Source organism: Lutra lutra, chromosome 7, assembly GCF_902655055.1.
Source record: "Lutra lutra chromosome 7, mLutLut1.2, whole genome shotgun sequence".
NCBI lineage: Eukaryota > Metazoa > Chordata > Mammalia > Carnivora > Mustelidae > Lutra > Lutra lutra.
The window spans coordinates 29925734-29952853 of NC_062284.1; the positions used below are offsets into that span (position 1 = coordinate 29925734).

General features: G+C 41.6%; 1 protein-coding gene across 1 annotated transcript in view; it reads left to right on the forward strand.

The window, feature by feature from the left end:
- PTPN9 (protein tyrosine phosphatase non-receptor type 9) overlaps positions 1-27120 on the forward strand; it is an 85221-nt gene that overhangs the window by 17099 nt on the left and 41002 nt on the right. The window contains 1 exon segment of the mRNA XM_047737230.1: positions 25012-25155. Within this exon segment, the coding sequence (XP_047593186.1) occupies positions 25012-25155 (144 nt within the window).

The window sequence follows — 27120 nt, forward strand, 5'->3', positions numbered from 1 at the left end:
GGGAAGACCTAGATTTACAAATTGAGTCTAGAACTGTAAGTATAGAACTAGTTTGAACTGGATGAGAACTCCAAGAGGTAACGGATTCTGGACTAGAACTATACTGGTCCCTGGTAAAGGAACAGTAAGAGAAAGCTCTCAAAAGACTAGAATTTACCATGGTTTCTCTCATCCGAAGAAAGAGCAGAGCGTCTATCTACTTGAAAAACAGAAATGGAACCATACTGTGTACTTGGTTAAAACAGCAGGGCATTGAGACACCTGATGTCCATTGCAGATGGTATTCCCTAGAGAGATGCTTGGCTTCCAAGGGAGTACTGAATGAAAGGAGACACAGGCTGTTCTGATTCAGCCAGGAATACCTGCCAACTTTGACAAGGCTATTCCATAGGGAAGCTCATGTTACTGCAATGTCAGTTGCCCCGATAATCTGGACCTAGGAGTTACCAGATTTTATTTTCCAGGTCCTGCCAGGGAGCTGAGCCTAGTCTAATTGGATTTGAAATTGGGGTGCTGTAGTGAGGACAGCCAGATTGCAGTTAGTTTTTCCAGGCCCCCTTCTTTGTATGTTTGTAAATGGCCCCTTAGGTATAGTAAACTGTTCTACTCTTACTGTTTTATGAGCTTGCATAGGTTTGCCTTGAGTTGATCTGACAGCTTCCTTAGTTTGGGAGGTCTGTATGGATCCAGTAAGTTTGAAATGGCTGAGGTCTGAGATGGCTGATGTTGCCTAATGCAGTCTTTGGCCAGCTGTATCCTTTTCAGGGGTGATGGAGCTGCAGGTTATGGAGACATGTAGGAAGAGTCCCAGTTTCTTGAGTATGTGATGAAGACCCAGGATTCAGTTACCTAAGGCACAAGTTGTGGGCCTTATCTCAGGAAAAAAGCAAGGGACTAGTTAAATTTGGTGTAGATTAGCAACAGGTCTGACATACCAGGTTCTAGAGTTTTAAGCTAGAAGTCATCGGGTCACTCCTGTTATTTCCATGCGATATTGGCAAAGTTGAATTTGAGGTGCATGTGGGGAGAAGTTAGAGGGGGTGGGGGAGAGAAAGATGGAGAAAAGGAGATGAAGATGAAGGGAGAAATGTTTTAGTTATTGAGAAACAGAAGCCCTTGAAGGGTTATTTCACTTGTGTGAAGTGGAGGAAACAGAGCACGGGGAAGGAAGAAACTAGTTATTATGTTTTCTTTTTTTTTTTTTCTAGTTACTATGTTTTCAAAGCTTCTCAACATTCTGATCTTTTCCTGAATTGATTATAATTTGCCAGTGACCTTCTTAAAATTTAGTACTTCAGGATTGAAGACGGTCTTACAAATAAAGTCTGGTAGGCCTCCTTCTTTTGGACACTGTGCTTCTGTAATGTGTTCCAAATTTGCAATAATTTTTGGCAGTCTTAGCAGACTGTTGACTCATAGGTTCAAGTCAACTGAGATCCCTAACTCTTTTCTTAATGTGTTTCTGTTAAGTTTCTTCTGGTGCTTCTAAAATTGATTTTCTTGCACTTATCCTATAATTTTAATTAATTTTGTTAGATTATAATGTTCACTGAATATTTTGTGAACATTTTTGTTAAGCCTTATATGCCAGAACTTTACAAATATTACCTTTTCTCCCATCTTACAACAATGATGAGGTATAATTCCACTTTTATAAAATAGAAATTAAGGCTCAAAGAAGTTAAGTAATTTGTTTACATTCAAAACAATGAAGTGAGGAGGTGGGTAGAGAGAGAAGGTGTTTGGGTTATGGGCATTGGGGAAGGTATGTGCTATGGTGAGTGCTATGAAGTGTGTAAACCTGGTGATTCACAGACCTGTACCCCTAGGGCTAATAATAATAATAGGTTAATAAAAAAATAAAAAATTATTAAAAACAAACAAAAAAAATGAAGTGATAGAATCTGGTATTCAGATCCATCTGACTGACTCCAAAGCCTCTTGCTTTTGAATATCATCCTTTTCCTTTGTTAGATCCTGTTTTGATCTTTTAGATCTGTGTTCTGTTTTAAATATACTTGTTCTCAAGGCTAAAGGCCCTCTCATATGGTCAGCATGACCCAGTGCTGTTAATTAAGTCAGTCATTTATAATAGTGGGACCAGGCCCGAGATGGATGCAGGGCAAATCAAGGGAAAGAGCATGGCCTTCAGAGTCAGATTTGGTTTTGGAATCTTGGTTGTATCATCAACCCATGCTATGACATGGCGAGGTCCTTGACTTGTCTGGGCCTCTGTTTCCTTATATGTAAATGCCTTAATATCCACAGATGGGCCTGTTGGAAAGGGTAGATCAAACAGGGATGCAAGGTACTTTAGGTTATGGCACATCCTACAATACTGTAGACTTTGAATAAACATTAGTCTACTTGTCTCCCTCCTTTCAGGGAATTCCTTTATTTTTATTTTTATTTTTTTTTTCAGATTTTATTCATTTATTTGACAGAGAGACACAGCAAGAGAGGGAACACAAGCAGGAGAGGGAGAATCAGGCTTCCCGCTGAGCAGGGAGCCTGCCGAGGGGCTCAATTCCAGGACCCTGGGATCAGGACCCTGGGATCATGACCCAAGCCAAAGGCAGATACTTCACTGACTGAGCCACCCAGGCGCTGCCAGGGAATTCCTTTAAAATCTTTTTATTTGAGGGGGCACCTGGGTGGCTCAGGTGGTTAAGTGTCCAACTCTTGATTTTGGCTCAAGTCATGACCTCAGGGTCTTTGGCTCACTGAGCCACGTTGAATTGAGCCACACCCAGCGAGGGGCCTGCGTAAGATTTTTTCTCTCTCCTTTTGCCAGGTCCCCACCTCCATATCCCTCCCCCTGGGTGCACTGTCTCTCTTTTTCCACATAAATAAATAAATAAATATTTTAAAAATTGCCTAGGTATCTTGTTAAAGTGCAGATTCTGATTCAGTATGTTTGTGGTGAAGCCTGAGAATCTGTATGTGTGACAAGCTCATAGGGAGGCCAGTGCTGCAGACTTCACTTTGAGTAGCACGGTTAATGTATTCCAGTTCTTTGTTTTTCAGTCTACTTGAATTCTTTTTTGAAAGACTTGTTTTTAGAAAATCACTTCTGGTAATCACTAGCCCCCTTTCTAAAAACTCAAAGCCCACCTTTTTTAAAACAAAAACCAAAAACCCATTGGCCAGGGCTAGGTGTGTCTGCATGTATGTGAAAGAAAGATAAGTTGTGCAGTTTGCCAGATTGATGCCAGTTCTTTTAGAACTTTTGTAACCGTCAGTAGACATCCCCTCTTTGAAATTAGGACTGTGTTTGTTCATCCTCAAGTTTTTTTTTTTTTTTTTTTTTAAGATTTTTATTTATTTATTTGAGAGAGAGACAGTGAGAGAGAGCATGAGCTAGGAGAAGGTCAGAGGGAGAAGCAGACTCCCCATGGAGCTGGGAGCCCGATGTGGGACTCGATCCCGGGACTCCGGGATCATGACCCGAGCTGAAGGCAGTCGTCCAACCAACTGAGCCACCCAGGCGTCCCCATCCTCAAGTTTTAATACCTTGTTCATCCTTAAAGTTCTGCAGCAGATGTTCATCAGGCTCCCCTGGAGTTTTCAGGATTGTTAGATTTTGCAGGTCTGGAGGCTTAAACTGATTTGGAATAATTGGGGGCTCTGCTCGTTTGAGCTTTCCACAAGGCTTGTTCTTCCCCTCTTCAAGTTGAAGATTATACTTGTTGATAGAGAAATGGAAGAAGAGTTGATCTAGACAGTTCTCACAGAGCCCTTTTTGTTAGCCTTACATTTATTAACTAGCCTTCCTTCATTCTGGGCGGTGACTTTCCTGACACTTTTCCTTTAGATCAGAAACACCATTCTGTTATGTTTTTGACTGTGCGGTCTTCCTTTGTCCATGTATATGTTAGTGGATGTCCTGTTAACATCTGTACTCAACAGAGTATGCTGTGCAACCAATCTCTTCCGATTGCTTTTTTTTTTTTTAAGATTTATTTATTTATTTGACAGACAGAAATCACAAGGAGGCAGAGAGGCAGGCAGAGAGAGAGGAGGAAGCAGGCTCCCCGCGGAGCAGAGAGCCCAATGTGGGGCTCGATCCCAGGACCCTGGGATCATGACCTGAGCTGAAGGCAGAGGCTTTAACCCACTGAGCCACCCAGGCGCCCCCCGATTGCTCTCTTTTTAAATTCATATTGGTATAACTTGTAATTAATTGAATAATTGTCAGAATCTCACTTTTGAAGTTTTCTTTAAAAAATACTAGCATTGAGGGGCGCCTGGGTGGCTCAGTGGGTTAAGCCGCTGCCTTCGGCTCGGGTCATGATCTCAGGGTCCTGGGATCGAGCCCCGCATTGGGCTCTCTGCTCAGCAGGGAGCCTGCTTCCTCCTCTCTCTCTCTGCCTGCCTCTCTGCCTGCTTGTGATCTCTCTCTGTCAAATAAATAAAAATCTTTAAATAAAAAAAAAAAATACTAGCATTGATATTCTCTTTAGAATTTTAGATTTTGAGGGGCGCCTGGGTGGCTCAGTCCTTAAGTCATGATCCCGGAGGCCCAGGAGGCCCAGGAGGCCCAGGATCAGGACTGCATTGGGCTCCCTGCTGGGCAGGAAGCCTGCTTCTCCCTCTCACAGTCCCCCTGCTTGTGTTCCCTCTCTCACTGTGTCTCTCTCAAATAAATAAAATCTTTTAAAGAAAGAATTTTAGATTTTGAAATTTTAATTTCGTGAAATCTATGATTTTAAAGCAATATGACACAATGGATAAAAATGTGGGCTGGGCTTTCCAGAGTCAGAAAACCTGGGTTCTGAGTCAAGCTACATGGCTTTAATCATTTTGGGACCCTGGGCAAGTTAACAGTTGGAAATCTTAATTTTCTAATCTTGCTAAGAGAATAATAAGAGTATCAACCTTCTAGGGCCATTGAGAGGACTTGACAATCCTTGTAAAACTCAGTATCTGATTGGTGGTTAGAATTCAGTGCCCATTAAGTTTTAGCTAATTTTGTTAAAGGTCTAGTGTTATTTAAATCACTGTGGTAAGGTTTACATAATGCCTTCAACAGCCAATTATTTGTTTATGTGAGGTAGGCAGGTATTGTCCTTTTTTGGAGGAGGAAACTATGGCACTAAGAGTGTGGATTGGTCCCAGGGCGCATGGCTGTGGCAGAACTGGGTCTTTAATCCAGGATTACTGGTGCCACATCTAGGACTTGCTCTATTAACTACTGACTCCTCTGACTACCCTTAATTGTCACTTAGGCTGTTACACTTTCAGAGATTACATGGTTACTTCCTCTTTTTCAACTAGTCTTCTTGACTTGGATTAATAAATCCAGTTCAGTACTTCCTCCTTTTAGGATGAAACTGTCAGCAAGAATTTATCAGACTTCCTACCCCCCCCTCCCCTTTTATTTATTTATTTATTTATTTATTTATTTATTAATTATTTTTTAAAAAAGACTTTATTTATTTATTTGACAGACAGAGATCACAAGTAGGCAGAGAATGAGGCAGAGAGAGAGAGGGAGGAGGAAGCAGGCTCCCCGCTGAGCAGAGAGCCCGATGCGGGCCTTGATCCCAGGACCCTGAGATCATGACCTGAGCTGAAGGCAGAGGCTTAACCCATTGAGCCACCCAGGCGCCCCCTTCTCCCCTTTTAAAATCAACATACTATTCAGCAAATGATGAGGTACTTGAAGTTCCCTATCTCTAATATCCTTATTATCATGCCAGTTTTTGAATCTGAGTCGAAAGAAAGGAAGGAAGAAAAAGAAAGAAAGAGAGGATGAATGAATCCCAATGCAGGGCACCTGGGTGGCTCAGTCGGTTAGGTGCCTGCCTTTCGCTCAGGTCATGATCTCAGGGTCCTGGGATCAAGCCCTGCATTGGGCTCCCTGCCCAGTGGGGAGCCTGCTTCTCTCCCTCTGCCTGCCGCTCTCCTGCTTGTGCTCTCTCTGTCAAATAAATAAATACAAACTTAAAAAAAAAATCCGTATTGAACAGACTGAAGGGTACTCTAACCGTTATATCATATCCAATACTCTTGTATCCTCGTTCAGAAATTCTCCAGTGTGACCTGTGGATTTCTACTGGAGAATGTCACTTTGAGACATAGTGCCATCTCTCTTCTTTTCTTAAGATTTGAATGAGATTTGCCCATTTATTGGCATACTGCTTTCACAAACCCATTAACTCAAGATTTTCACTGATAGGGATCATTTTATAAAATTTGTAAACTTAATTTTGGATATCTCTGTTATAGATGTCTTACAATGTTGGCAACTTAATTCTTGGATATTTTCTTTTGTGACTTCATAGTCACCTCTATTGCTTTTCTCCTCTTATCATTCCTGATTTTTTGGTCCCATTTTATCCTGGGATGTTTCTCCTTTCCTCTATTTTCAGTTTGAGCTCTCATAATCAGCTTGGTAAGTGTTCAGGGAAACATATTCTTCCTACTCCCTGTGAACTCTGTATAATCTTTTATGTTTACTCCTCCGAATGGTGCCAAGCACTGTGCTTGGTATTGAGTGTGCAGTTGTGAGCTTGGAAGACGTGGTTCCTGCACTTCCCTAAGCTTAGAGTGTAATGGGAGCAGATAAGATAAAAGCATAAGCTTTTACACTGTGTGCCTGGCTGGAAGGCAGGAAAAACTTCCAGGATAAAGAAGCAGGATTTAGGGGCGCCTGGGTGGCTCAGTGGGTTGGGCCTCTGCCTTTGGCTCGGGTCATGATCTCAGGGTCCTGGGATCGAGCCCCGCATCAGGCTCTCTGCTCAGCAGGGAGCCTGCTTCCCTTCCTCTCTCTCTCTCTCTCTCTGCCTGCCTCTCTGCCTACTTGTGATTTCTGTCTGTCAAATAAATAAATAAAATTAAAAAAAAAAAAAAGAAGCAGGATTTAGGGACTCTCAATCATGTAAACATCTGCCTTTAGCTCAGGTCAGGATCTCAGGTTCCTGGGATCAGGTCCCATATTGGGCTCCTTGCTCAGCAGGGAGCCTGCTTCCCTCTGCCTGCTGCTCCCTCTGCTTGTGCGCGCTCTTGCATGCGCTCTCTGACAAATAAATAAATAAATAATAAATTTTTAAAAATTGGATTTAGAACTAACACCTAAAGAGTGATAAGGAGTAAACCAGTTTTGGGTGAAGGGGAGGAAGAATGTTCTCGTATGATCTGGAAAAGTCAACTCCTATTTATTTATTTATAGATTTTTATTTTATTTTACTTTAAAAATTTTATTTATTTATTTGACAGGAGAGAGAGAGAGGGAAGCAGGCTCCCCGCAGAGCAGAGAGCCCGATGCGGGGCTCAATCCCAGGACCCTGAGATCATGACCCCAGCCCAAGGCAGAGGCCCAACCCACTGAGCCACCCAGGCGCCCCTATTTATAGATTAAAAAAAAATTTTTATTTACTTGAGAGAGAGCACAAGCAGGGTGATGAGCAGAGAGAGAAGCAGACTCCCTGACAAAGCAGGGAGCCTGACACGGGGTTCTATCCCAGGACCCCGAGATCATGACACAAGTGGAAGGCTGAAACTCAACTGACTGAGCCACCCAGATGCCCCTCAACTCCAATCTATTGACAGACATTAACATTTCTCCTTTCTTTTTTAAGGTCTCAACTATGAATTGGAAAAGGAGATAAACATTGTTACCAAAGGCCTCCCTGACCCAGCAGGTCCTCCATGTCCTTTAGATTTTTTAGAATTTTTTCTCGTAGAATGGCTTTTCAGGTTTCTTCTGGTTGTTTATTTTTTAAAGATTTTATTTGAGAGAGAGCGCTTATGTGCGCAGGAGCACAGGAGAGGGGGAGGCGGGAGGGAGCAGCAAGCCTAAGATCACGACCTGAGCTGAAGGCAGATGCTTAATGGACTGAGCCACGCGGGTACCGGTCTTCTGGTTGTTAAGTTCGTTCCTTCATTAACCGGAATGGGTAGCAGCTGGCAAGCTGCCTTCAGGTTTTTCTTTATGGAGAATGACCAACTATTCCTCCCCTCCCCCCGATATTCCCCTTGACTCCATCTGGAAACCTGGATGATTGTGCTTTTGCGGATGGTGAGGAGCTTTCTGTTTATTCTCCAGATTTCTGTTTTCTTCTTTTTCTCCTCTGTGTTATAGTCTTCTACCCCTCAACTTCTTCATGTGAATTTTCTCTTAAGACAATTTAGAAATGTTTACTTCCTTGCTTTCTTGTTGAATCATTTCCTCCATTGTCTCTGAGTTCTTTGTCCTCTTTGATAACTTTTATCTGAGAGTCAGGTTTTTAAGCCGGAGAGGAGAGATGCCAGCTTGTGTTTACTAAACATGCTTTTCACAAATGCCTCTAGCAAGAAAGTGAGCGTGGCACAGTTCCTGCAGTACTTTGGAGCATCCCCGTGTTTAGGGCTAGGAGTTCCTAAAAGCAGCTCTAATCGTTTATCCTTTGTAGAGCTCCCTTATCTCATTCTTTTTTGCTCTGATATGAAGACTATCAACAAACTTACCATTGGGTGGCATAGTTTAAAATACTTCTTAAAGCATTGTGTTCAAATATCCCTATTATATATATTGTAGTTGAAAGCTATATAAAATTAATACATTTTAAGTTTTTTTAAAGTAAATGAAACCACATGATTTAAACTTAAAAAGGTGCAGAAGAGAAAATGGTAAATATTCCCTTCTCTTGCCATGTCTTTCAGCCACCTAGCTCTTCTTTGAGATGTAGGCTGCTCCAAGAGAGGCCACTTTGGCCAGAGCGTTATTTTGGGTTAAAGTAATCAAAACCCAATGGATGCAGGAAAAGCTCTCTTCCCGGTCCTCTGCTGCCTAAATTTACATTGGAAAGAATAGCCTAAACGGGGAAGAGAGCTATTAACACTGGCTCCCCTTTACCTAAGAAACTTATCTGCATAATAGGGCAACCTTTGTTTTTCACAGTATCTCTTTTCACCTTCCTGCTAATGGCTTTCTTCCCCTTTGTATCCTCAGACCTACCCCTCTCCTCAGCCCCTGTAAACTTCATGTTGTCTCATTGCCTTTGGAATTTCTTGTCTCTGGATTCCCCATACATACTTCATTAAATTTGATTTTCTCCTATTAATCTGTCTAATGTCAATTTGATTCTCTGTCCATCTAGAAGGACCTTGAAGGGCAGAGTAAGGTATTTTTCCCCCACAGAGATGACCAATGGTACCAGTTTCTTACATATCCTTCCAGAGTAATTTTGTGGCTAGGCAAACATATGACATATATATTATCTGACTAGATGAATGATATGTGTCTTGTATTTCTCTACTGTGGTAAGGATTTGAAAAGACTTCGATTCAAACCTAAACACCTTAGCTCTGTCATTTATTAATTGAGTGAATTTGGACAGCTTGCATAAGCTCTGTATGCTTTCTTCATGTGGTTAATAATACTTAGTTTGCTAAGGCTGTTGAGTGTGGTGTGGTACATTTCCTTCTTTGGTGCATGTTAAATGTTTCACACCTGGGTGGTACCTTTGTAATTTCTTGCTGGACCATACTCTTTGGCCTATGTGAACTGAGAGAAGCAAGAAGTGAATGGATTTAAATTGTTTTCTTTACTGTAATAAGTGATAAATGCTCTTTTACATGTGGATGGGAATCATGAGCCAGAAGAGCCAGAAATCGCATTTTGAAAGGAATAGAACATCTTTTTTTTTTTTTAAGATTTTATTTATTTATTTGACAGAGAGAGATCACAAGTAGATGGAGAGGCAGGCAGAGAGAGAGAGAGGGAAGCAGGCTCCCCGCTGAGCAGAGAGCCCTATGTGGGACTCGATCCCAGGACCCTGAGATCATGACCTGAGCCGAAGGCAGCGGCTTAATCCACTGAGCCACCCAGGCGCCCCAAGGAATAGAACATCTTTTGCTTCTCAATTGAAAACTGGCTATTTCTGATCTGGGGCCTTCACACTTCACTGTTGGAGTGCTGATAAACGCTAGCCCTTCACTCCACTTGTTAGGAAGTTTTTAACACTGGGGAGATTTTCACGTTTACTAGCTCAGTTAATTCTGGCCCTTCTGTATTTCCTGAAGCTTTGAACTCTTGTGGGAAGCTTAAAACTTGGTCAGCCCTACTTTGAGTTTCCTGCTGTCCAGTTCCTGGTGTGGTGTTAGTCCTTTAATAGCATTTAGCTTTTTTTCTTTTTGGTTCTTACACAGTGCTCGATGTAGTAGATGAAAGAGTTTGGAGTTTTAGTACCATTCCCATTTTATTTCATCAGGAGGTTGGTGTTAGGCCTTTCTTCATGGCTTTAGCATTTTTTTAAAAAAGATTGTATTTATTTATTTGACAGAGATCACGAGTAGGCAGAGAGGCAGGCAGAGAGAGGAGAAAGCAGGCTCCTGCCCAGCAGAGAGCCGGATGCAGGGCTCAATCCCAGGACCTGGGATCATGACCTGAGCTGAAGGCAGAGGCTTTAACCCACTGAGCCACCCAGGCGCCCCTGGCTTTAGCATTTTTTTAAGTAAACTGTAATTTCATTTTATTTATTTATTTATTTGTTTTTAAGTAATCTCTGCACCCAGTGTGGAGCTCCAGCTCGACCCTAAGATCAAGAGTCACATGCTTGACCTACTGAGCCAGCCAGATGTCCCTGGCCTTAGTATTTTTGAATGGATTTGTGGCTTTTAAGTTTGAAATTCACTTGGTCTCTTCATGTATAAAAGAAAGAGGTTTTATAGAGATTTTATATCTCTCGTAGTACATAGATACCATAGGGAAGCCTGGGTGCTTCAGAGGGTTAAGCCTTTGGCTCAGGTCCTGATCTCAGGGTCCTGGGATAGAGCCCCGCATCTGGCTCTCTGCTCAGCAGGGAGCCTGCTTCTCCCCCTCACTCAGTGTTTTCTGCACCCCCCCACGCTGCTGTGCTTGCTTGCTCACTCAAATAAAATAAAAAAATACAAAACTACCCTGTGATCCAGTTATCGCATTACTGGGTATTTACCCAGAGCCTATAAAAACATTGATTCAAAGGAATAAATTGTACCTTATGGTTATTGCAGCATTATTTACAATAGTCAAGATATGGAATCAGTCCAAGTGTCCATCAGTTGACGAATGGATAAAGATGTGTGCATGCACACACACACACAGAGGAATATTATTCAGACATAAAAAAGAATGAAATCTTGGCATTTGCAGCAACATGAATGAATCTAGGGAGTTATAATGCTGTATGTGAATTATAATGCTAAGTGAAATAAGCCAGTCAGAGAAAGACAAATACCATATAATTTCACTCATATTTAGAATTTAAGAAACAACCAGAGGCAAAAAGAGAGACAAACCAAACCAAACCAAACCAAACCAAAAAACCCCAAAAAACCAGACTCAGAACTATAGAGAACCAGGTTAGTTCTCTGGTTACCAGGGGAGATGGTTACCAGGGGGGAGGTGGATGAGGGGATGGGTGACCTAGGTGATGGGGATTAAGAGTACACTTATCATGAAGAGCGCTGAGTAACATGGAATTAAATCACTCTATAATACACCTGAAACTAATATAACAATGTTAATTGGAATTAAAATTTTTTTAAAAAGGAAAATAAATGAAAAAGTCAGTTATTACCATTAAAATGAGAACATTTTACAGTTAGAAATGGCTGTACAGATTTGGTTATTTGGTTTTAATTTCCAGCTTTTTTTTTTTTTTTTTTTTTTTTTTTTTGGTTAGAAATTTGGAGGGCTATCCATGAAGGTTTTGATTTTTTTTTCATTTTTAGAAAGTTTCTAGTGGTAGTAGTAATTACAGTATAATTTAAGTATATAGATAATAATTTAAGCAAATAGAACTATTTTGGATTGAAGTTGAAATTCATGTATATTTTTCCATTTTATTCTAGAAGAAAATTTAAAAATGTGGAAACAAATGGTTTTGTTTCAGTGTTTTACAGATTAATGCCATATTGGAGTGTCTTAGTGTTTTTAACAACAACAACAACAACAAAAAAAAACCTGTTTTAGCTGTGTAGTGGTCTATTACATGGACATTTTTTTATTTATTGTTGGTCATTTAGGTTATTTCTAACATTTTATCATTAGAAACAATGCTACAGAGGTGCCTGGGTGACTCAGTAGATTGGGTGGAGAACTCTTGATTTCTGTTCAGGTCAGGCTCCCTGCTCATCAGGGAGTCTGCTTGAGGATTGTGTCTCTTTCCCTCTGTCCTTCCCCTCTGCTCATGTTCTCTCTCTTATAAATAAATCTTTTTTTTTTTTAGATTTATTTATTTATTTGACAGACAGAGATCACAAGTAGGCAGAAAGGCAAGCAGAGAGAGAGAGGGAAGCAGGCTCCCTGCTGAGCAGAGAGCCCGATGTGGGACTCGATCCCAGGACCCTGAGATCACGACCCTAGCCGGAGGCAGCGGCTTAACCCACTGAGCCACCCAGGCGCCCTCTTATAAATAAATCTTAAAAGAAGAAAAAAGCTACAGTGAATATCCACATATCCAGTATTCGTGGCAACATTGTTTCTAATGGCAAAATACTAGAAACATGAACCCATACCTGTGTATGTATGTTTGTCTGCCTTGTACCTAATGCTTATATTTCTGTTCACTAGATTCCTGGAGAGGGTGGTGAGGGTCATAGGGTTTGCACTTTTATTTTATTTTATTTTTTTAAGATTTTTATTTATTTATTTGACAGACAGAGATCACAAGTAGGCAGAGAGGCAGGCAGAGAGAGAAGGGGAAGCAGGCTCCCTGCCGATCGGAGAACCCAGCACTATCCCAGGACCCCGGGATCATGACCCGAGCTGAAGGCAGAGGCTTAACCTACTGAGCTACCCAGGTGCCCCATATTTGCACTTTTAAAACTGCTTGGTCAGTGCCAAATTGTTACAAAGAAGTACCATGAATTTTATATAGTTGCCACATTGTATTTACCTATTTCCCATATTATTGCCTATACTGGGTTTCAGTCCTTTTTTTTTTCTGTTAATTGGTAGACAAACAGCATCTTTTTAATGTATGTCTTTTTAAATCTATACGTTTTATTTAGCTTTTGACTTGATTATGCATGGACATGGCTTAAAATTGAAAAGACATGAATGTTTCTATTTTTCTAGCCTGTATCCCAGCTTCAATTCAGTTCCTCTCCCCAGAGGTGATCAATATTATTAGGTTTTTGTGTGTCCTTCTTTAGGTATTTTATGCATCTAAATGAACAAATTCATATAGTGTGCTTTTTATTTTATTTATTTATTTTTTAAAAGATTTTATTTATTTATTTGACAGACGGAGATCACAGAGAAGCAGGCAGAGAGAGAGGAGGAAGCAGGCTCCCCGCCGAGCAGAGAGCCCGATGTGGGGCTCGATCCCAGGACCCTGGGATCATGACCTAAGCCGAAGGCAGAGGCTTTAACCCACTGAGCCACCCAGGTGCCCCTATAGTGTGCTTTTTAAAAATATACTTTTAGGGGCGCCTGGGTGGCTCAGTGGGTTAAGCCGCTGCCTTCAGCTCAGGTCATGATCTCAGGGTCCTGGGATCGAGCCCCGCGTCGGGCTCTCTGCTCGGCGGGGAGCCTGCTTCCTCCTCTCTCTCTGCCTGCCTCTCTGCCTGCTTGTGATTTCTCTGTCAGATAAATAAATAAAATCTTAAAAAATTAAAAAAAATAAAAATATACTTTTAATTAATCGGCATATTACTTTATCATACGTATACAAAGGATGGAATTAAAAAATCCTGTATATATGTGTATATATATACACACACACACATATATATATATATATATATATATAGGCTTATTTCTGAATTTTATTCTGTTCTTTAAAATTCCTCTATTTATGCACCAGATTTCTTTTTGTCTTAGTTGCAGTATATGACCTTCTGTACAATGTTGCATAGTGGGGTAGGTACACAGCCTCCTGGTCTTTCAATCTTTAACAGAAAAAAAAAAAACTTCTAATGTTTCATTATTTAATGTGATGATTGCTTAAGTTTCCATTAGATAACCCTTACCAAATTAAGGTAATTCCCTCTATTCCTAGTTTGCTACATTAAAAAGTAAAATCATAAATAGGTGTTGAATTTTATCCCATCATTTTCATCATCTGTTGAGAAGATTATATACTGTTTCTCCTTTAGTATCTGTTAATATGAAAATTGCTTTGATCGATCTCTTTTTTTTTTTTTTTAAGATTTTATTTATTTATTTGACAGAGAGAAATCACAAGTAAGCAGAGAGGCAGGCAGAGAGAGAGGAGGAAGCAGGCTCCCCGCTGAGCAGAGAGCCCGATGTGGGGCTCGAACCCAGGACCTGGGATCATGACCTGAGCCGAAGGCAGCGGCTTAACCCACTGAGCCACCCAGGCGCCCCTGATCGATCTCTTGATGTTAAATTGCCTTTTCATTTCTGGGATATGCCTTCTTTGGTTATGATATGTATTTCCTCTATTATACTGCACTTTATGTAACATGAGAGCTATTTGTCCCATGAAGGTTTTTTTTTTTTTTAAAGATTTTATTTATTTATTTGACAGACAGAGATCACAAGTAGGCAGAGAGGCAGGCAGAGAGAGAGGAAGGGAAGCAGGCTCCCCGCTGAGCAGAGAGCCCGATGAGGGACTCGATCCCAGGACCCTGAGATCATGACCTGAGCCGAAGGCAGCGGCTTAACCCACTGAGCCACCCAGGCGCCCTGTCCCATGAAGGTTTAAGAGAACTTTCTTTCTTTCTTTCTTTCTTTATTTTAAAAGATTTTATTTATTTATTTGACAGACAGAGATCACAAGTAGGCAGAGAGGCAGGCAGAGATAGAGAGAGAGAGAGAGAGAGGAGAAAGCAGGCTCCCCGCTGAGCAGAGAGCCCAACAAGGGGCTTGATCCCAAGACCCTGAGATCATGACCTGAGCCTAAGGCAGAGGCTTTAACCCACTGAGCCATCCAGGCTCCCCAAGAGAACATTATTTAAAACTAATCTGAGTCTCTTGGATTTTTAAAAAAATAGTGGATATTTGATAACTCTTGTTTTTTATTTTATTTTTAATTATTTAAAAGATTTTATTGATTTGACAGAGAGAGAGACACACAGCAAGAGAGGGAACACAAGCAGGGGGAGTGGGAGAGGGAGAAGCAGGCTTTGGACCAAGCAGGAAGCCTTAAGTGGGGCTCATCGAAGGACTGTGGGATCATGACCTGAGCTGAAGGCAGATGCTTAAGGACTGAGCCAGCCAGGGACCCCTCTTGTTTTTTAATTTACATTTCTTTGGGCACCTGGGTGGCTCAGTGTTTTGAGACCCTTAGGCTTAGGTTGTAGTGATCCCCTCAGGTGGTGATAACCTCAGGTCATGATTCCTGGGTCCTGGGATGAGTCCCACATAGTGCTCCTTGCTCAGTGGGGAGCCTGCTTCTCCCTCTCCACCCAGCTTGTGCTCTCTCCTTATCTCACTATCAAATTAATAAAAATAAAATCTTTTATTTATTTTTATTTTTTATTTTTTAAAAGATTTTATTTATTTATTTGACAGACAGAGATCACAAGTAGGCAGAGAGGCAGGCAGAGAGAGGAGGAAGCAGGCTCCCCGCAGAAAAGAGAGCCTGATGTGGGGCTTGATCCCAGGACCCTGGGATCATAACCTGAGCTGAAGGCAGAGGCTTTAACCCACTGAGCCACCCAGGCGCCCCCAAAATAAAATCTTTTAAAAAATAATAATTTACATTTCCTTGATACTCAGTGGTCATTGGTATTTTTTAATTTTTAAAAATTTTTGTTTAAATACAGTTAACAGGGGCGCCTGGGTGGCTCAGTGGGTTAAGCCTCTGCCTTTGGCTCAGGTCATGGTCTCAGGGTCCTAGGAGCCCTGCATCGGGCTCTCTGGTCAGCAGGGAGCCTGCTTCCCCCCCGCCCCCCGCCTGCTTCTCTGCCTACTTGAGATCTCTGTCTGTCAAATAAATAAATAAAATCTTAAAAAAAGAAAAAGTTTAAAATCAGTTAACATATAATGTATTACTGGTTTCAGAGGTAATCACTGGTATTTTTAAATGTAAATCTGAAAAGTTTCTTGGTTCTTCCTCCTCTTTCTTCAATGTTAATGTTCTTCAGAATTCTGTTCATCATTCACTTGTCAAACATATTTGTTAGGAGATGTTATTAGAGATATTTGTGCCAGGCATAGTGCTAGGAACTAGTGAATAAAATAGACAATGATTCCTGCCTTCACAGACTTGCTTCCCTGCTGCTAGATTTTCCTTTTTCAGTTTGGCTTTCCTACTGCTAACAATTCTGTGGGGGGCGGGCAGGAGGACCAAAGTTATCATCTCTGCCCTTTGCTTAACGATCTCTCTTGACTCCTTCATGTCTATAGGATTGTGCCTGGAATCTGGAGAACAGTATATGAGGGTCTTCCAATTGTGGCTTAGTCTCCAAGTCAGCTCCTTCCCTCCATTCTCTGTCGTACAATCAGGACACACCAGCTACACTGTGTCCCCAATAATTCCTATTATTTCTAGAGACTCTGTGTCTGCACGTTTTGTTTTCTCCAATTAGAGTGCTTGTGTCCTTCTGGCAAATTCCTACTCCTCCTTCAAGGCACACCTCTAAAAAGGTTAAAAAAATACATATATTGTCCTAGAGGTAGTTTGAATTCCATAGCACTCTGTAGATATGTTCTAGAATGTATAGAATTATATGACAATGATTATTTATAATCTGTCTCCATATTTAAATGACTGTAAACTGCTCAAAGTAGGGCCTTTATCTCTCTAAATTGTGTCTCCTGTACAGCTACTATACTGCTTAGCACAGAGTAGGTCCTCAGGAAATACTTTTGAATGTTTGCTTGACTACATGACTGCCTGCCTGAAAGAGCTCTACTGTTCGGTAGACTTGAAGGGAATACTATTGCTGCTAGTTATGGCAGCTTGCCAGAGAGGCCAGGAGTCCCTCAACTAGAACAATATACACTTGAATAGTCCCTCTTTCTTCCCACCCCCCAAGAGTTGTGTCTGTGGGGGGGGTGAAGGTTGTGGAATGTATATTTAGAAAATTATATATTTATTGGTATTTTTCTGTTGACATTAATTTTTAAATTATTAAAAATATGAAAATAACTGTATAAGATGATGGGATCATGGATAACATTTTCCCTTTTTTGGGAAATTTCCTTTATTACTTTGTTTTAAAATATGATCAAAGCAGAAATTTTTCTTAAAACTTTTTCCTTCCCAGATGCAATAAAATCCTATTTACGAAAGCACTGGCTCTAGGTGCCTGGGTGGCTCAGGCAGTTAAGCATTGGACTCTTGGTTTTGGTTCAGGTCATGATCTCCTGGGTTGTGAGATTCCCTGCCCTCTTCCATCCCCATTGGTGATGGGCTCCATGCTCAGCAGGGAGTCTGCTTGAAGAGTCTCTCCCTCTGCCCCTTCCCCAACTTGGTTGTGCTCTCTCTAAAATAAATTAAAAATTTTATTTATTTTAAGATTTTATTTATTTATTTGACACAGAGAGAGAGAGGCAGTGAAAGAGGGAATACAAGCAGGGAGATCGGGAGAGGGAGAAGCAGGCTCCCCACTGAGGAGGGAACCCAACCGGGTTGGGGGGGTGGTCTAGATTCCAGGACTCTGGGATCATGACCTGATCCTCAGGCAGATGCGTAATAACTGAGCCACCCAGCCGCCTCTAGGTAAATAAATTTTGGAAGAAAGCATTAGCCCAGAGTGAACTTATCTTGATGAGCTCTGGGTAATAATATATAGAATTGAATCAGGATTATATCGTACGCCTGAAACTAACCTAACACTATGTTAATTATACTGGAATTAAAATTTAGAAAAAGGAAAGCATTGGCTCTTCTAAAATTACATTTTCTTGTAATTTTACAATTACTGGGTTGCTTAGTTGGTTGAACGTCTGCCCTCAGTTTGGGTCATGATCTCCCGGTCCTTGGATCCAGCCTCAAGTTGGGCTTCCTGCTCAGCGGGGAGTCTGCTTCTTTATCTCTCTGTCCCTCCCCACTGCTTGTTTCTCTCTCTCTCAAATGAATGAATAAAATCTTTTAAAAAAATGTAATTCCCCCCCAACCCCCCACCCCCTGCACAAGTGGTGAGGAGAGCAGGGAGCCCCATGTGGGGCTGGATCCCAGGACCCTGAGATCACTACTCAAGCTGAAGGCAGACACTTAACTGACTGAGCCACCCAGGTGCCCCAAAATTTGATTTTAAGGGAAGGCAAATCTTTCCTGGTAAAGTGAAGATATTTGAGATAATAAGTAAATATTAATTGAAAGGAACTTGGTTTATTTCCATATTTGGCACAATAACGAAGGACTAATGGAAGGATTATAGTTTTCAGTTCAGAAATGGAACAAATAGGGGCGCCTGGGTGGCTCAGTGGGTTAGGCCGCTGCCTTCGGCTCAGGTCATGATCTCAGGGTCCTGGGATCGAGTCCCGCGTCAGGCTCTCTGCTCAGCAGGGAGCCTGCTTCCCTCTCTCTCTCTCTCTCTCTCTCTGCCTGCCTCTTGTCTACTTGTGATCTCTCTCTGTCAAATAAATAAATAAAATCTTTAAAAAAAAAAAAAAGAAATGGAACAAATATCACCTTGCTTCATGGTAGCAAGCTACTGTGTCTTAGCTCAGATTCTGTTTCCCAGCAGATTGATATGAATTAAAGAGTTTAGGCTTAACAATAAACAACAATCGTGGGGTGCCTGGTTGGCTCAATCGGTTAAGTGTCTGCCCTTTAGCTCAGGTCATGATCCCAGTTGAGCCCTGCATTGGGCTCCCTGCTTAGTGGGGAGTCTGCTTCTCTCTCTCCCTCTCCCTCTGCCTGCCACTTGCCCTGCTCCTGTGCGCATGCTCGCTCGCTCTCTCTTTTTCTCTCTCTCTCCCCATCAAATAAATAAAATATTTAAAGAAAAAACAAAATACAACTGTTTGCAATGAAGGAAAGATAGGAAAACAGGCATAAGATAAAGATAGTTTATAATGCGTCTGTCACTGATTCTAATGAGAAAAAAGCGTATTTGATGAAATACAGAGGTAACATCAAAAGCATGTTGGAGGTAACAGGCAGTCGCAGAGTCTTCTGTTGAATCACTGTCCTTATTCAGGTATTCAGTGCAGGGTAGCTGCGTTTTTTGCATGGCATGTGTCCTGCACTAAGTTGTTCCTTTATTTTAGGAAGAAATAGCCTCTAGTCAGTTTAATGCTTGGGATGGCAGTGTTAATCCCCAGAGCTGCCAGTGGAGTCTGAAAGTAGGGACAAAAGGATTTAGAGATGGGGACGAGGTGGGGGTGGGGTGGGGTGGTGGTGGTGGTGGTATAAGTACTTCCCGACCCAGCTTCTTCTGTATTGTGCAGACCCCTGAATGAGAAGTTGTTCCTTTAGAGACTTTGTCTTGCAGTTGAACACACATTGGAGGTTTCTAATTTAAATTTATGCTTTTGGATAAAGTGGATTAGAGAGATTGAATTGGTAAAGGCTAAAGAGAAACAGATCACTTGAATCTGCAGAACTCCTATTGAAATAATTTTTAATGTAAAATGACTGTAGTAAAGAAAAAGAGAATTAGCATCCATTCAGAGACTCCCTACTACTTGCCAGATACTGTGGTGCTTTTCTATCTGTTGTCTCATTCATGCCTTATCTTTACAGATGAGGACATTGAAGCTCAGAGAGGTTAAAATACTTACCAAATATCACACAGCGATGAATGAGAGGATGGGTTCTTTCTGACTCCCAAACCTACTAGACTAGTAGATATATTCTTTTGGTGGTTCTGTGGCTGATATCTCAGGAGGCAGAAGTTTTCTGTTTCTTTCAAATTAGGTTTGTTATAGGTCTGGCTCTTCATTCTCTCCCCTTTGTGTTGGAACACAGGATTTAAGATGCTGTGGAACCAAGCATGCCAACACCTTTTTCTTGATCTTTTAGTTGGCTAGTCCTTTGTCTAGAGCTCATCTCAAAATCATAATCTCATGCTCTTGAAAATTTGAGGTAACATGAAGACTTTTGATTTTGTTCTTTCCAGTAACATATTCAGTGGATAGTGTCTAGGGTACAATCCACTTAATTGACCAATATCTCAGCCATTTTATAGCATGTTCTTAAGTATCTTTTTATCCTTATGGCTGTAGTCAAAAAACTTGTTTTTATCTATTTAGACATCATTGTGGGAATAGTATGTAATTACAGTAACCTTTTGACAATGCTGAAACAAATCTTTTTTTTTTTTGAAATTTTTAAAGATTTTACTTATTTAATTTGACAGAGAGAGAGAGAGAGAGAGAGAGAGAGAGAAGGAACACAAGCAGGGGGAGCAGGAGAGGGAGAAGCAGTCCTCCTGCCAAGCCAGGAGCTGGATATGGGGCTCAATCCCAGGACCCTAGGATCATGACCCCAGCTGAAGGCAGACACTTAACCGACTGAGCCACGCAGTTGCCCAGTGCTGAAACAAATCTTACCTGTACCTGAAAAGTGAGTTGAAGAAGGTTGTAAGTGGTAATGTTAGTTTTTCTGTACTTTAGTTTAGACCTTTTTCCCAAAGGAAGACCAAAGCTGTTTGAACTATGACCATGCCTTAGCTGCCAGGTGTTAACAACTTACAGTTAACTCATAAACCTAGATAGATTCAAACCATTGACCTTGAGTTGAAGTATTTTATAAGCTGTGACTCATCTTTTGGCTCACTCTGTTCACCAGGAAATAACACAATATTAATTTCAGGAATTTCGATTATCCCTTATGAAGAGTGTGTTGTTCATTAAAATTGCTGGGACTTGTTTCTCTGGTACCAACAGGACCACAAATTGGTCTATACTTAGTGGTTGTGCTGAATTCATGTGTAAACAGAGGAGGCAATCTTATTAGTTTTCTAGAGAAAGGCTGTTGAAGCTGAGGCCATCTTTTCTGACTTCTTTTAAGAGGTTTGTCTCTTCCTCAAGAGGGCTAGGGATACAGGATGGTGAATCTGAGGCTGAACATAACAGATGCTGTGTGTGTATATGTGCATTTGTAAATATCACATCGCTGTTTATAGTACACTGGACTCTCTTCATGCAAGGCCTAGTCAGGCCAAATCAGGAGGAATTGTTCCCGTGCTTAAAGCCAAGAATAACATCCTGACCAGCAGGGGACAGAGGTCAGCTCAAGGCAACAGCCCTTGGGAGCTACAGAACATTAAGAACTTTGAAGGAGCTGAGTTTAATAAGAAGGAAGACAATATGTACCTACTTTGAAGGAAGTGTGTGAAATCTGCAAGTCTCTTATTGAGGCATAGCTAATTTATGAAAAATGAAAAATCATCTTAGTAATTGGATGTGTTAAGAGTTCATATCACCCCCCAGCTATTTAACTATATTTCCCCCTCCTAACTGCATATTGATTTGTCTGTTTATTATTTTTATTAGAAAGGGGGAAAAGTATGTTCTGCTCTTACTTGGTGTTTTATTCTATAGGCAGCTTCAGCCAGGCCCAGGAGAGGACCAGATTTAAAGATGATATGTTAATTAAAAAACAAATAACTCTTTATAGAATCTCCTGGGGACCTTCTGGGCTGGCTGAAGTTTTGTTTCTGGGATCTTTCTGTGCCCACTTCTTTTCCCTTCCATGTTTCCTCATTCTGATGCTGGCCACTCACCCTATAGAGGCAACTCAAACTGGTTTTCTGGTGGAGCATTCTAAGTTTGTCCTGTTGTCTTCTCTGAGACTCATTGCTCTGGTCAGACTTAAACTGGTTCTGGGCCAAAGTGATCATCTGAAAGCTTTTCTTCATGACCTTTATTTTTTGGCTTTTTTAATGCGCTTGCCTGATCAGATTTGCCGGTTCTCTCCTTTTCCAGAGGTGTAAGTTATATTGCCTCAGTTGGAAGGTTCTAAAGCTCAGGTGCAGTTAGGCCTCTTAGATTTTACTCTGGTTTATAAAGTATCTTTTTTCTTTCCTAGAATTTGGGGAATAAATCAGGTGCTCTCTTATGAGGTATTCCTGGGACTCTAATTTGCTAGTTGTTTAAATACTATGTAGCAATTTGAATTGTATTTGCAGGGTAGAACCTGTTGCCAAGATTCTGAAGTAGGTCAGTTGCTTGTTACCCTCTCTCCCCTTGTCTTTCTCTTTTTCTCCTTCTTTCCTCCCTCTCTCCCTTCCTTCCTTATTTAAGATTTTATTTATTCATTTGAGAGAGAGAGCATGAGTGGTGGGAGAGTGGCAAAGGGAGAGGGAGAAGCAGACTCCCCACTGAGCAGGGTACCTGACCTGGGCCTCTATTCCAGTACCTGAGATGAAGGCAGATGCTTAACTAAGTGAGCCACCCAGGTATCCCTCCCCTTGTTCTTCATTTGAAAAATTAGACATGAAGGGGCGCCTGGGTGGCTCAGTGGGTTAAGCCTCTGCCTTCAGCTCAGGTCATGATCTCAGGGTCCTGGGATCGAGCCCCACATCAGGCTCTCTTCTCAGCAGGGAGCCTGCTTCCCCCCTCTCTCTGCCTGCTGCTCTGCTTACTTGTGATCTCTCTCTCTCTGTCAAATAAATAAATAAAATCTTTAAAAAAAAAAAAAAAGAAAAATTAGACATGAAGAGAGAATTACCTTGTCCATGGCCACACAGTAGGTTGGTATCACACCTTTTTTTTTTTTTTAAGATTTTATTTTTTTATGACAGAGAAAGAGCGAGAAGCGACGGAGAGGCAGGCTCCCCGCTGAGCAGGGAGCCCATATGCGGCTCAATCCCAGGACGCTGGGATCATGACCTGAGCCAAAGTCAGATGTTTAATGACTGAACCACCCAGGTGCCCCAGTTTCACACCTTTTAAAGCAAACCTTATTTTTGCATTCCTTGTATTTCTTAGCACAGATATTAGAAAGTTGTTAATAAATATGTAATAGTTTAATAAATACATCTTTTTAAAAAAAGATTTTATTTATTTGTTTATTTGAGGTCATAAGTAGGCAGAGAGGCAGGCAGAGAGGGGGAAGCAGGCTCCCTGCTGGGCAGAGAGCCCAATGTGGGACTCAATCCCAGGACCCTGAGATCACCTGAGCCGAAGGCAGAGGCCTAACCCACTGAGCCACATAGGTGCCCCTAATAAATACATCTTAATTGGGGCACCTGGGTGGCTCAGTCAGTTACGAGGCTGCCTTCAGCCCAAGTCATGGTCCCAGGGTGCTGGGATCAAGCCCTGCATTGGGCTCCTTGCTCAGCAGGAGTCTGCTTCTCTCTCTCTCTCTGCTTGCCATTCCCCCTGCTTGTTCTCTCTCTCTCTCCTTCTTTCTCACTCTCTGTCAAATAAATAAAATCTTAAAAAAATAATAAAATAAATACATCTTGGGGCGCCTGGGTTGCTCAGTGGGTTAAGCCTCTGCCTTCGGCTCAGGTCATGATCCCGGAGTCCTGGGATCAAGTCCCACATCAGGCTCTCTGCTCAGCGGGGGCCCTGCTTTCCTCTCTCTCTCTCTCTCTCCCTACTTATGATCTCTCTCTGTCAAGTAAATAAAATCTTTAAAAAAATAAATAAATAAAATAAATACATCTTAATGGGGCACCTGGGTGGCTCACCTAGTTAAGCATCTGCCTTTGGCTCATGTCATGATCCTGGGGTCCTGGGATAGAGCCCCTGCATCACATTGGGCTTCCTGTTTAGCCGGGAACCTGCTTCTCCCTCTCCTTCAGGCTGCCACTTCCCCTGCTTATGCTCACTTTCTCTGTCAAATATGTAAGTACAGTCTTTAAATACATACATACATCTTAACTGTGCATTGATTGGTTGATCAATTAAGTTTCAGAATTCTCATCAAGTTGGTCACATTTTGGACCAACATGTGAGAAAAGTTTCTGGGTGGAAGGGACCAGATAGCCACGCAGAAAGTGTTTAGCGATTGAGAATATACATGCAAAAAATCCCAGTGTATGGGCACCTGGGTAGCTTAGTGGGTTAAAGCCTCTGCCTTCGGCTCAGGTCATGATCCCAGGGTCCTGGGATCGAGCCCTGCATCGGGCTCTCTGTTTGGCAGGGAGCCTGCTTCCCTTCCTCTCTCTCTGCCTGCATCTCTGCCTACTTGTGATCTCTGTCAAATAAATAAATAAAAAATCTTAAAAAAAAAAAAAAATCCCAATGTAGTGGTGCTTGGCTGGCTCAGTCCATGAAGTGTGTAACTTTTGGTCCCGGGGTTATGAGTTCGAGCTCCACATTGGGTGTAAAGATTACTTAAAAAAATAAAAAGTCTTAAAAAAAAAAATCCTGATGTAGATCCTATTCAAAAACTGAAGAAACCGAAGAGTAGTTTGGCTAGAGCAGAAACTGGTCATAAATGTAAAGAGAAATAGTTGAAAGGGGATAGAAGGACATGGGTTAAGAGATAGGGACAATTCTGAAAACAGGCATCTTGCCAGCTTGGGATCCCCACCAATATGAGGTCCTCCACCCCTCCCCCAGCAACCACTATCCAGAGGGGCTATTAGTGACTCTGGGCACTAGTGTCTGGTTCTTCATGAAACATGAAGAGGTCCTGTGGGGTCAGTCAGCGCAAAGAATAGTTGGCCTTTTGATTTGTTAAATTCTTCTTAATAGCTTTGCTGCTCTCAAATAGTATTGCTAATTCCAAAGCCAAAACCATTTTTTGATGGTTTTTCTGTATCGAGTTGGCTTGTTGGGACCCAAAACAGCAGCTGCGGTTGCTGTACTATCATGCATCTTATGCAATATCCCTTCTAGGGGCCCATCCACCTTCTTTTTATCTTTAAAAAAAAAAAAAAAAGACAACAACAAAAAAACTGCAGGGTTTTTTGCTTTGGGGCCAGTAATTTGCATTCCATTTGGGTGCCTTGGTCTCCCCCCTCATTTTTTCTTCATGCATCCCTGTGCTAAGCCCTGCTGTCTGAACCTGGCTCTGGATTCTGGCTTCATTGCATAGTATGAATTTTAACTATTTCTGCTTTCAGACCTGTTTTCCAGCTTTTATCTTTCCTTGCTCCCTGTAGGAAACATTGGGTTCAGACTTGCTTGAGGAAGGGATGATATTTTTTTCTTGCTTGTTTTTTGTTTCCATAAATATGTTCCCTAATAACTAAATTTTCTTTATTTTCTTTGTCAAACAGGCAACCAAGCAGTTTCTTGAAGAGATTAACAAGTGGACAGTTCAGTACAATGTTTCCCCCCTCTCTTGGAATGTGGCTGTCAAGTTCCTCATGGCCCGGAAGTTTGATGTGCTACGCGCCATAGAGTTGTTCCACTCCTACAGAGTACGTAGCTTGGGGGGAGGTACCGGCCCTGTGGCAGTTGGGCTTTCTTTGTTGCTGTTTTCTGTGCCACACACTCCACGAAGTGGTTCTCTGAGTCTTCTCCCCACTCTCATAAAAAAAAGGAGATCAATATCTAGGCGCCCTGCCTTGAAGTCAGAAAATCCTAAAGAGCTATAGAATCTCTCTAAATTGAAAAAGGAGGATAAGGTATGCCAGGATTAGTTCAAGACTAAAAGCTCACTTATGCCTATCTTGTGGGTCATCTCCTACAATATTAACTCCTTTTTTCAACAGATGTTTATTATATATGTACTATGTTCCAGGTGCAGAGATTTTTTTAAAAAATTAATATTATTTATTTATTTATTTGACAGACACAGATCACAAGTAGGCAGAGAGGCAGGCAGAGAGAGAGAGAGGAAGCAGGCTCTCCGCTGAGCAGAGAGCCCAATGAGGGGCTCGATCCCAGGACCCTGAGATCATGACCTGAGCTGAAGGCAGAGGCTTTAACCCACTGAGCCACCCAGGTGCCCCGAGATTTTTTTTTTTTTTTAAGATTTTATTTATTTATTTGACAGACAGAGATCACAAGTAGGCAGAGAAGCAGGCAGAGAGAGAGAAGAGGAAGCAGGCTCCCTGCTCAGCAGAGAGCCCGAGGCGGGGCTGTATCCCAGGACCTGGGATCATGACCCGAGCCAAAGGCAGAGGCTTTAACCCACTGAGCCACCCAGGTGCCCCCAGAGATTATTATTTAGAAAGAAAAAGTAGACAGACAGTTATAGAAAGTTATGATAGGGGACTACTTTGTTGTGCAGATGCACATTTACGTGCACATTTACTTAGAAGGGTCAAAGAAGCCTTCTTGAAGGAATTTATTTCTAAATTAAGATCTGAAGAATGGAGTAAGAATTGGACAGATAGGGGAATATGACAGAGAGAATAGCAACTTAGATTCCTAGTTGACAGTAGAGAAATTGAGCTGAGCAGAAATGCTCATTGGGAGAGGGAACATGTCAAGAGATTGAGCAATGAAAGTAAACAAGGCCAGATCATAGAGTATCTGGTTTTTGTTTTGTTTTGTTTTGTTTTTAAGGGCAGAGAAATTCAATGAAGGTTAAATACAGCAGAATAAGTTGATCAGATTTGCATTCTGGAACTATTTTCTCAATGTGCTTTAGAGAATGGATCAGAAGGGCCTTTACTGGAGACAGACCAATAGAAGGCCATTGTATTTACACGGAGCGAAATGATTTTGGTGTCATTAAGTGTAGTGTCAGCGGAGATAGAGGAAAAAATGGGCAGATCCTAGAAATGAAATCGGTAAAACAGGATTGCTTAAACTGATGTATAAGGAAAGAATAGTCAGGTGTCCCAGGTCTTTAACTTGGGTGGCAGGATAAATGGTAGTAGCATTCATTAATTTTAGTGGGCACTGAAATAGTGCAGGTGTGTGGGGAGGCAGGGTCATGAATTCGGTTTAATCATGTTAAGTCTGAAGTGTCATTGGTATACCCAAATAGACATGTTCTCCAAGAAGTTGGAGAAAATAAATCTGGACCAGAAGTAGAGATTTTGAGTGACCAAAGTAGAGCCGAATATTGGAGCCATGAGAAAAGGTGAGGTCATTCTAGGAAAGTGTGAGGAGAAGATATGTAGGGCTGAATGTCACCTCAGACTTTTTGCTATCTTTGGTTCAGTATTATTTTAAAAGTTGAACTTGAGGGGCGCCTGGGTGGCTCAGTGGGTTAAGCCGCTGCCTTCGGATCAGGTCATGATCTCAGGGTCCTGGGATCGAGTCCCGCATCGGGCTCTCTGCTCAGCAGGGAGCCTGCTTCCCTCTCTCTCTCTGCCTGCCTCTCTGTCTACTTGTGATCTCTCTCTGTCAAATAAATAAATAAAATCTTTAAAAAAAAAAAAATAAAGCTTCTAAAAAAAAAAAGTTGAACTTGAGTGCTTTAGGTAGGG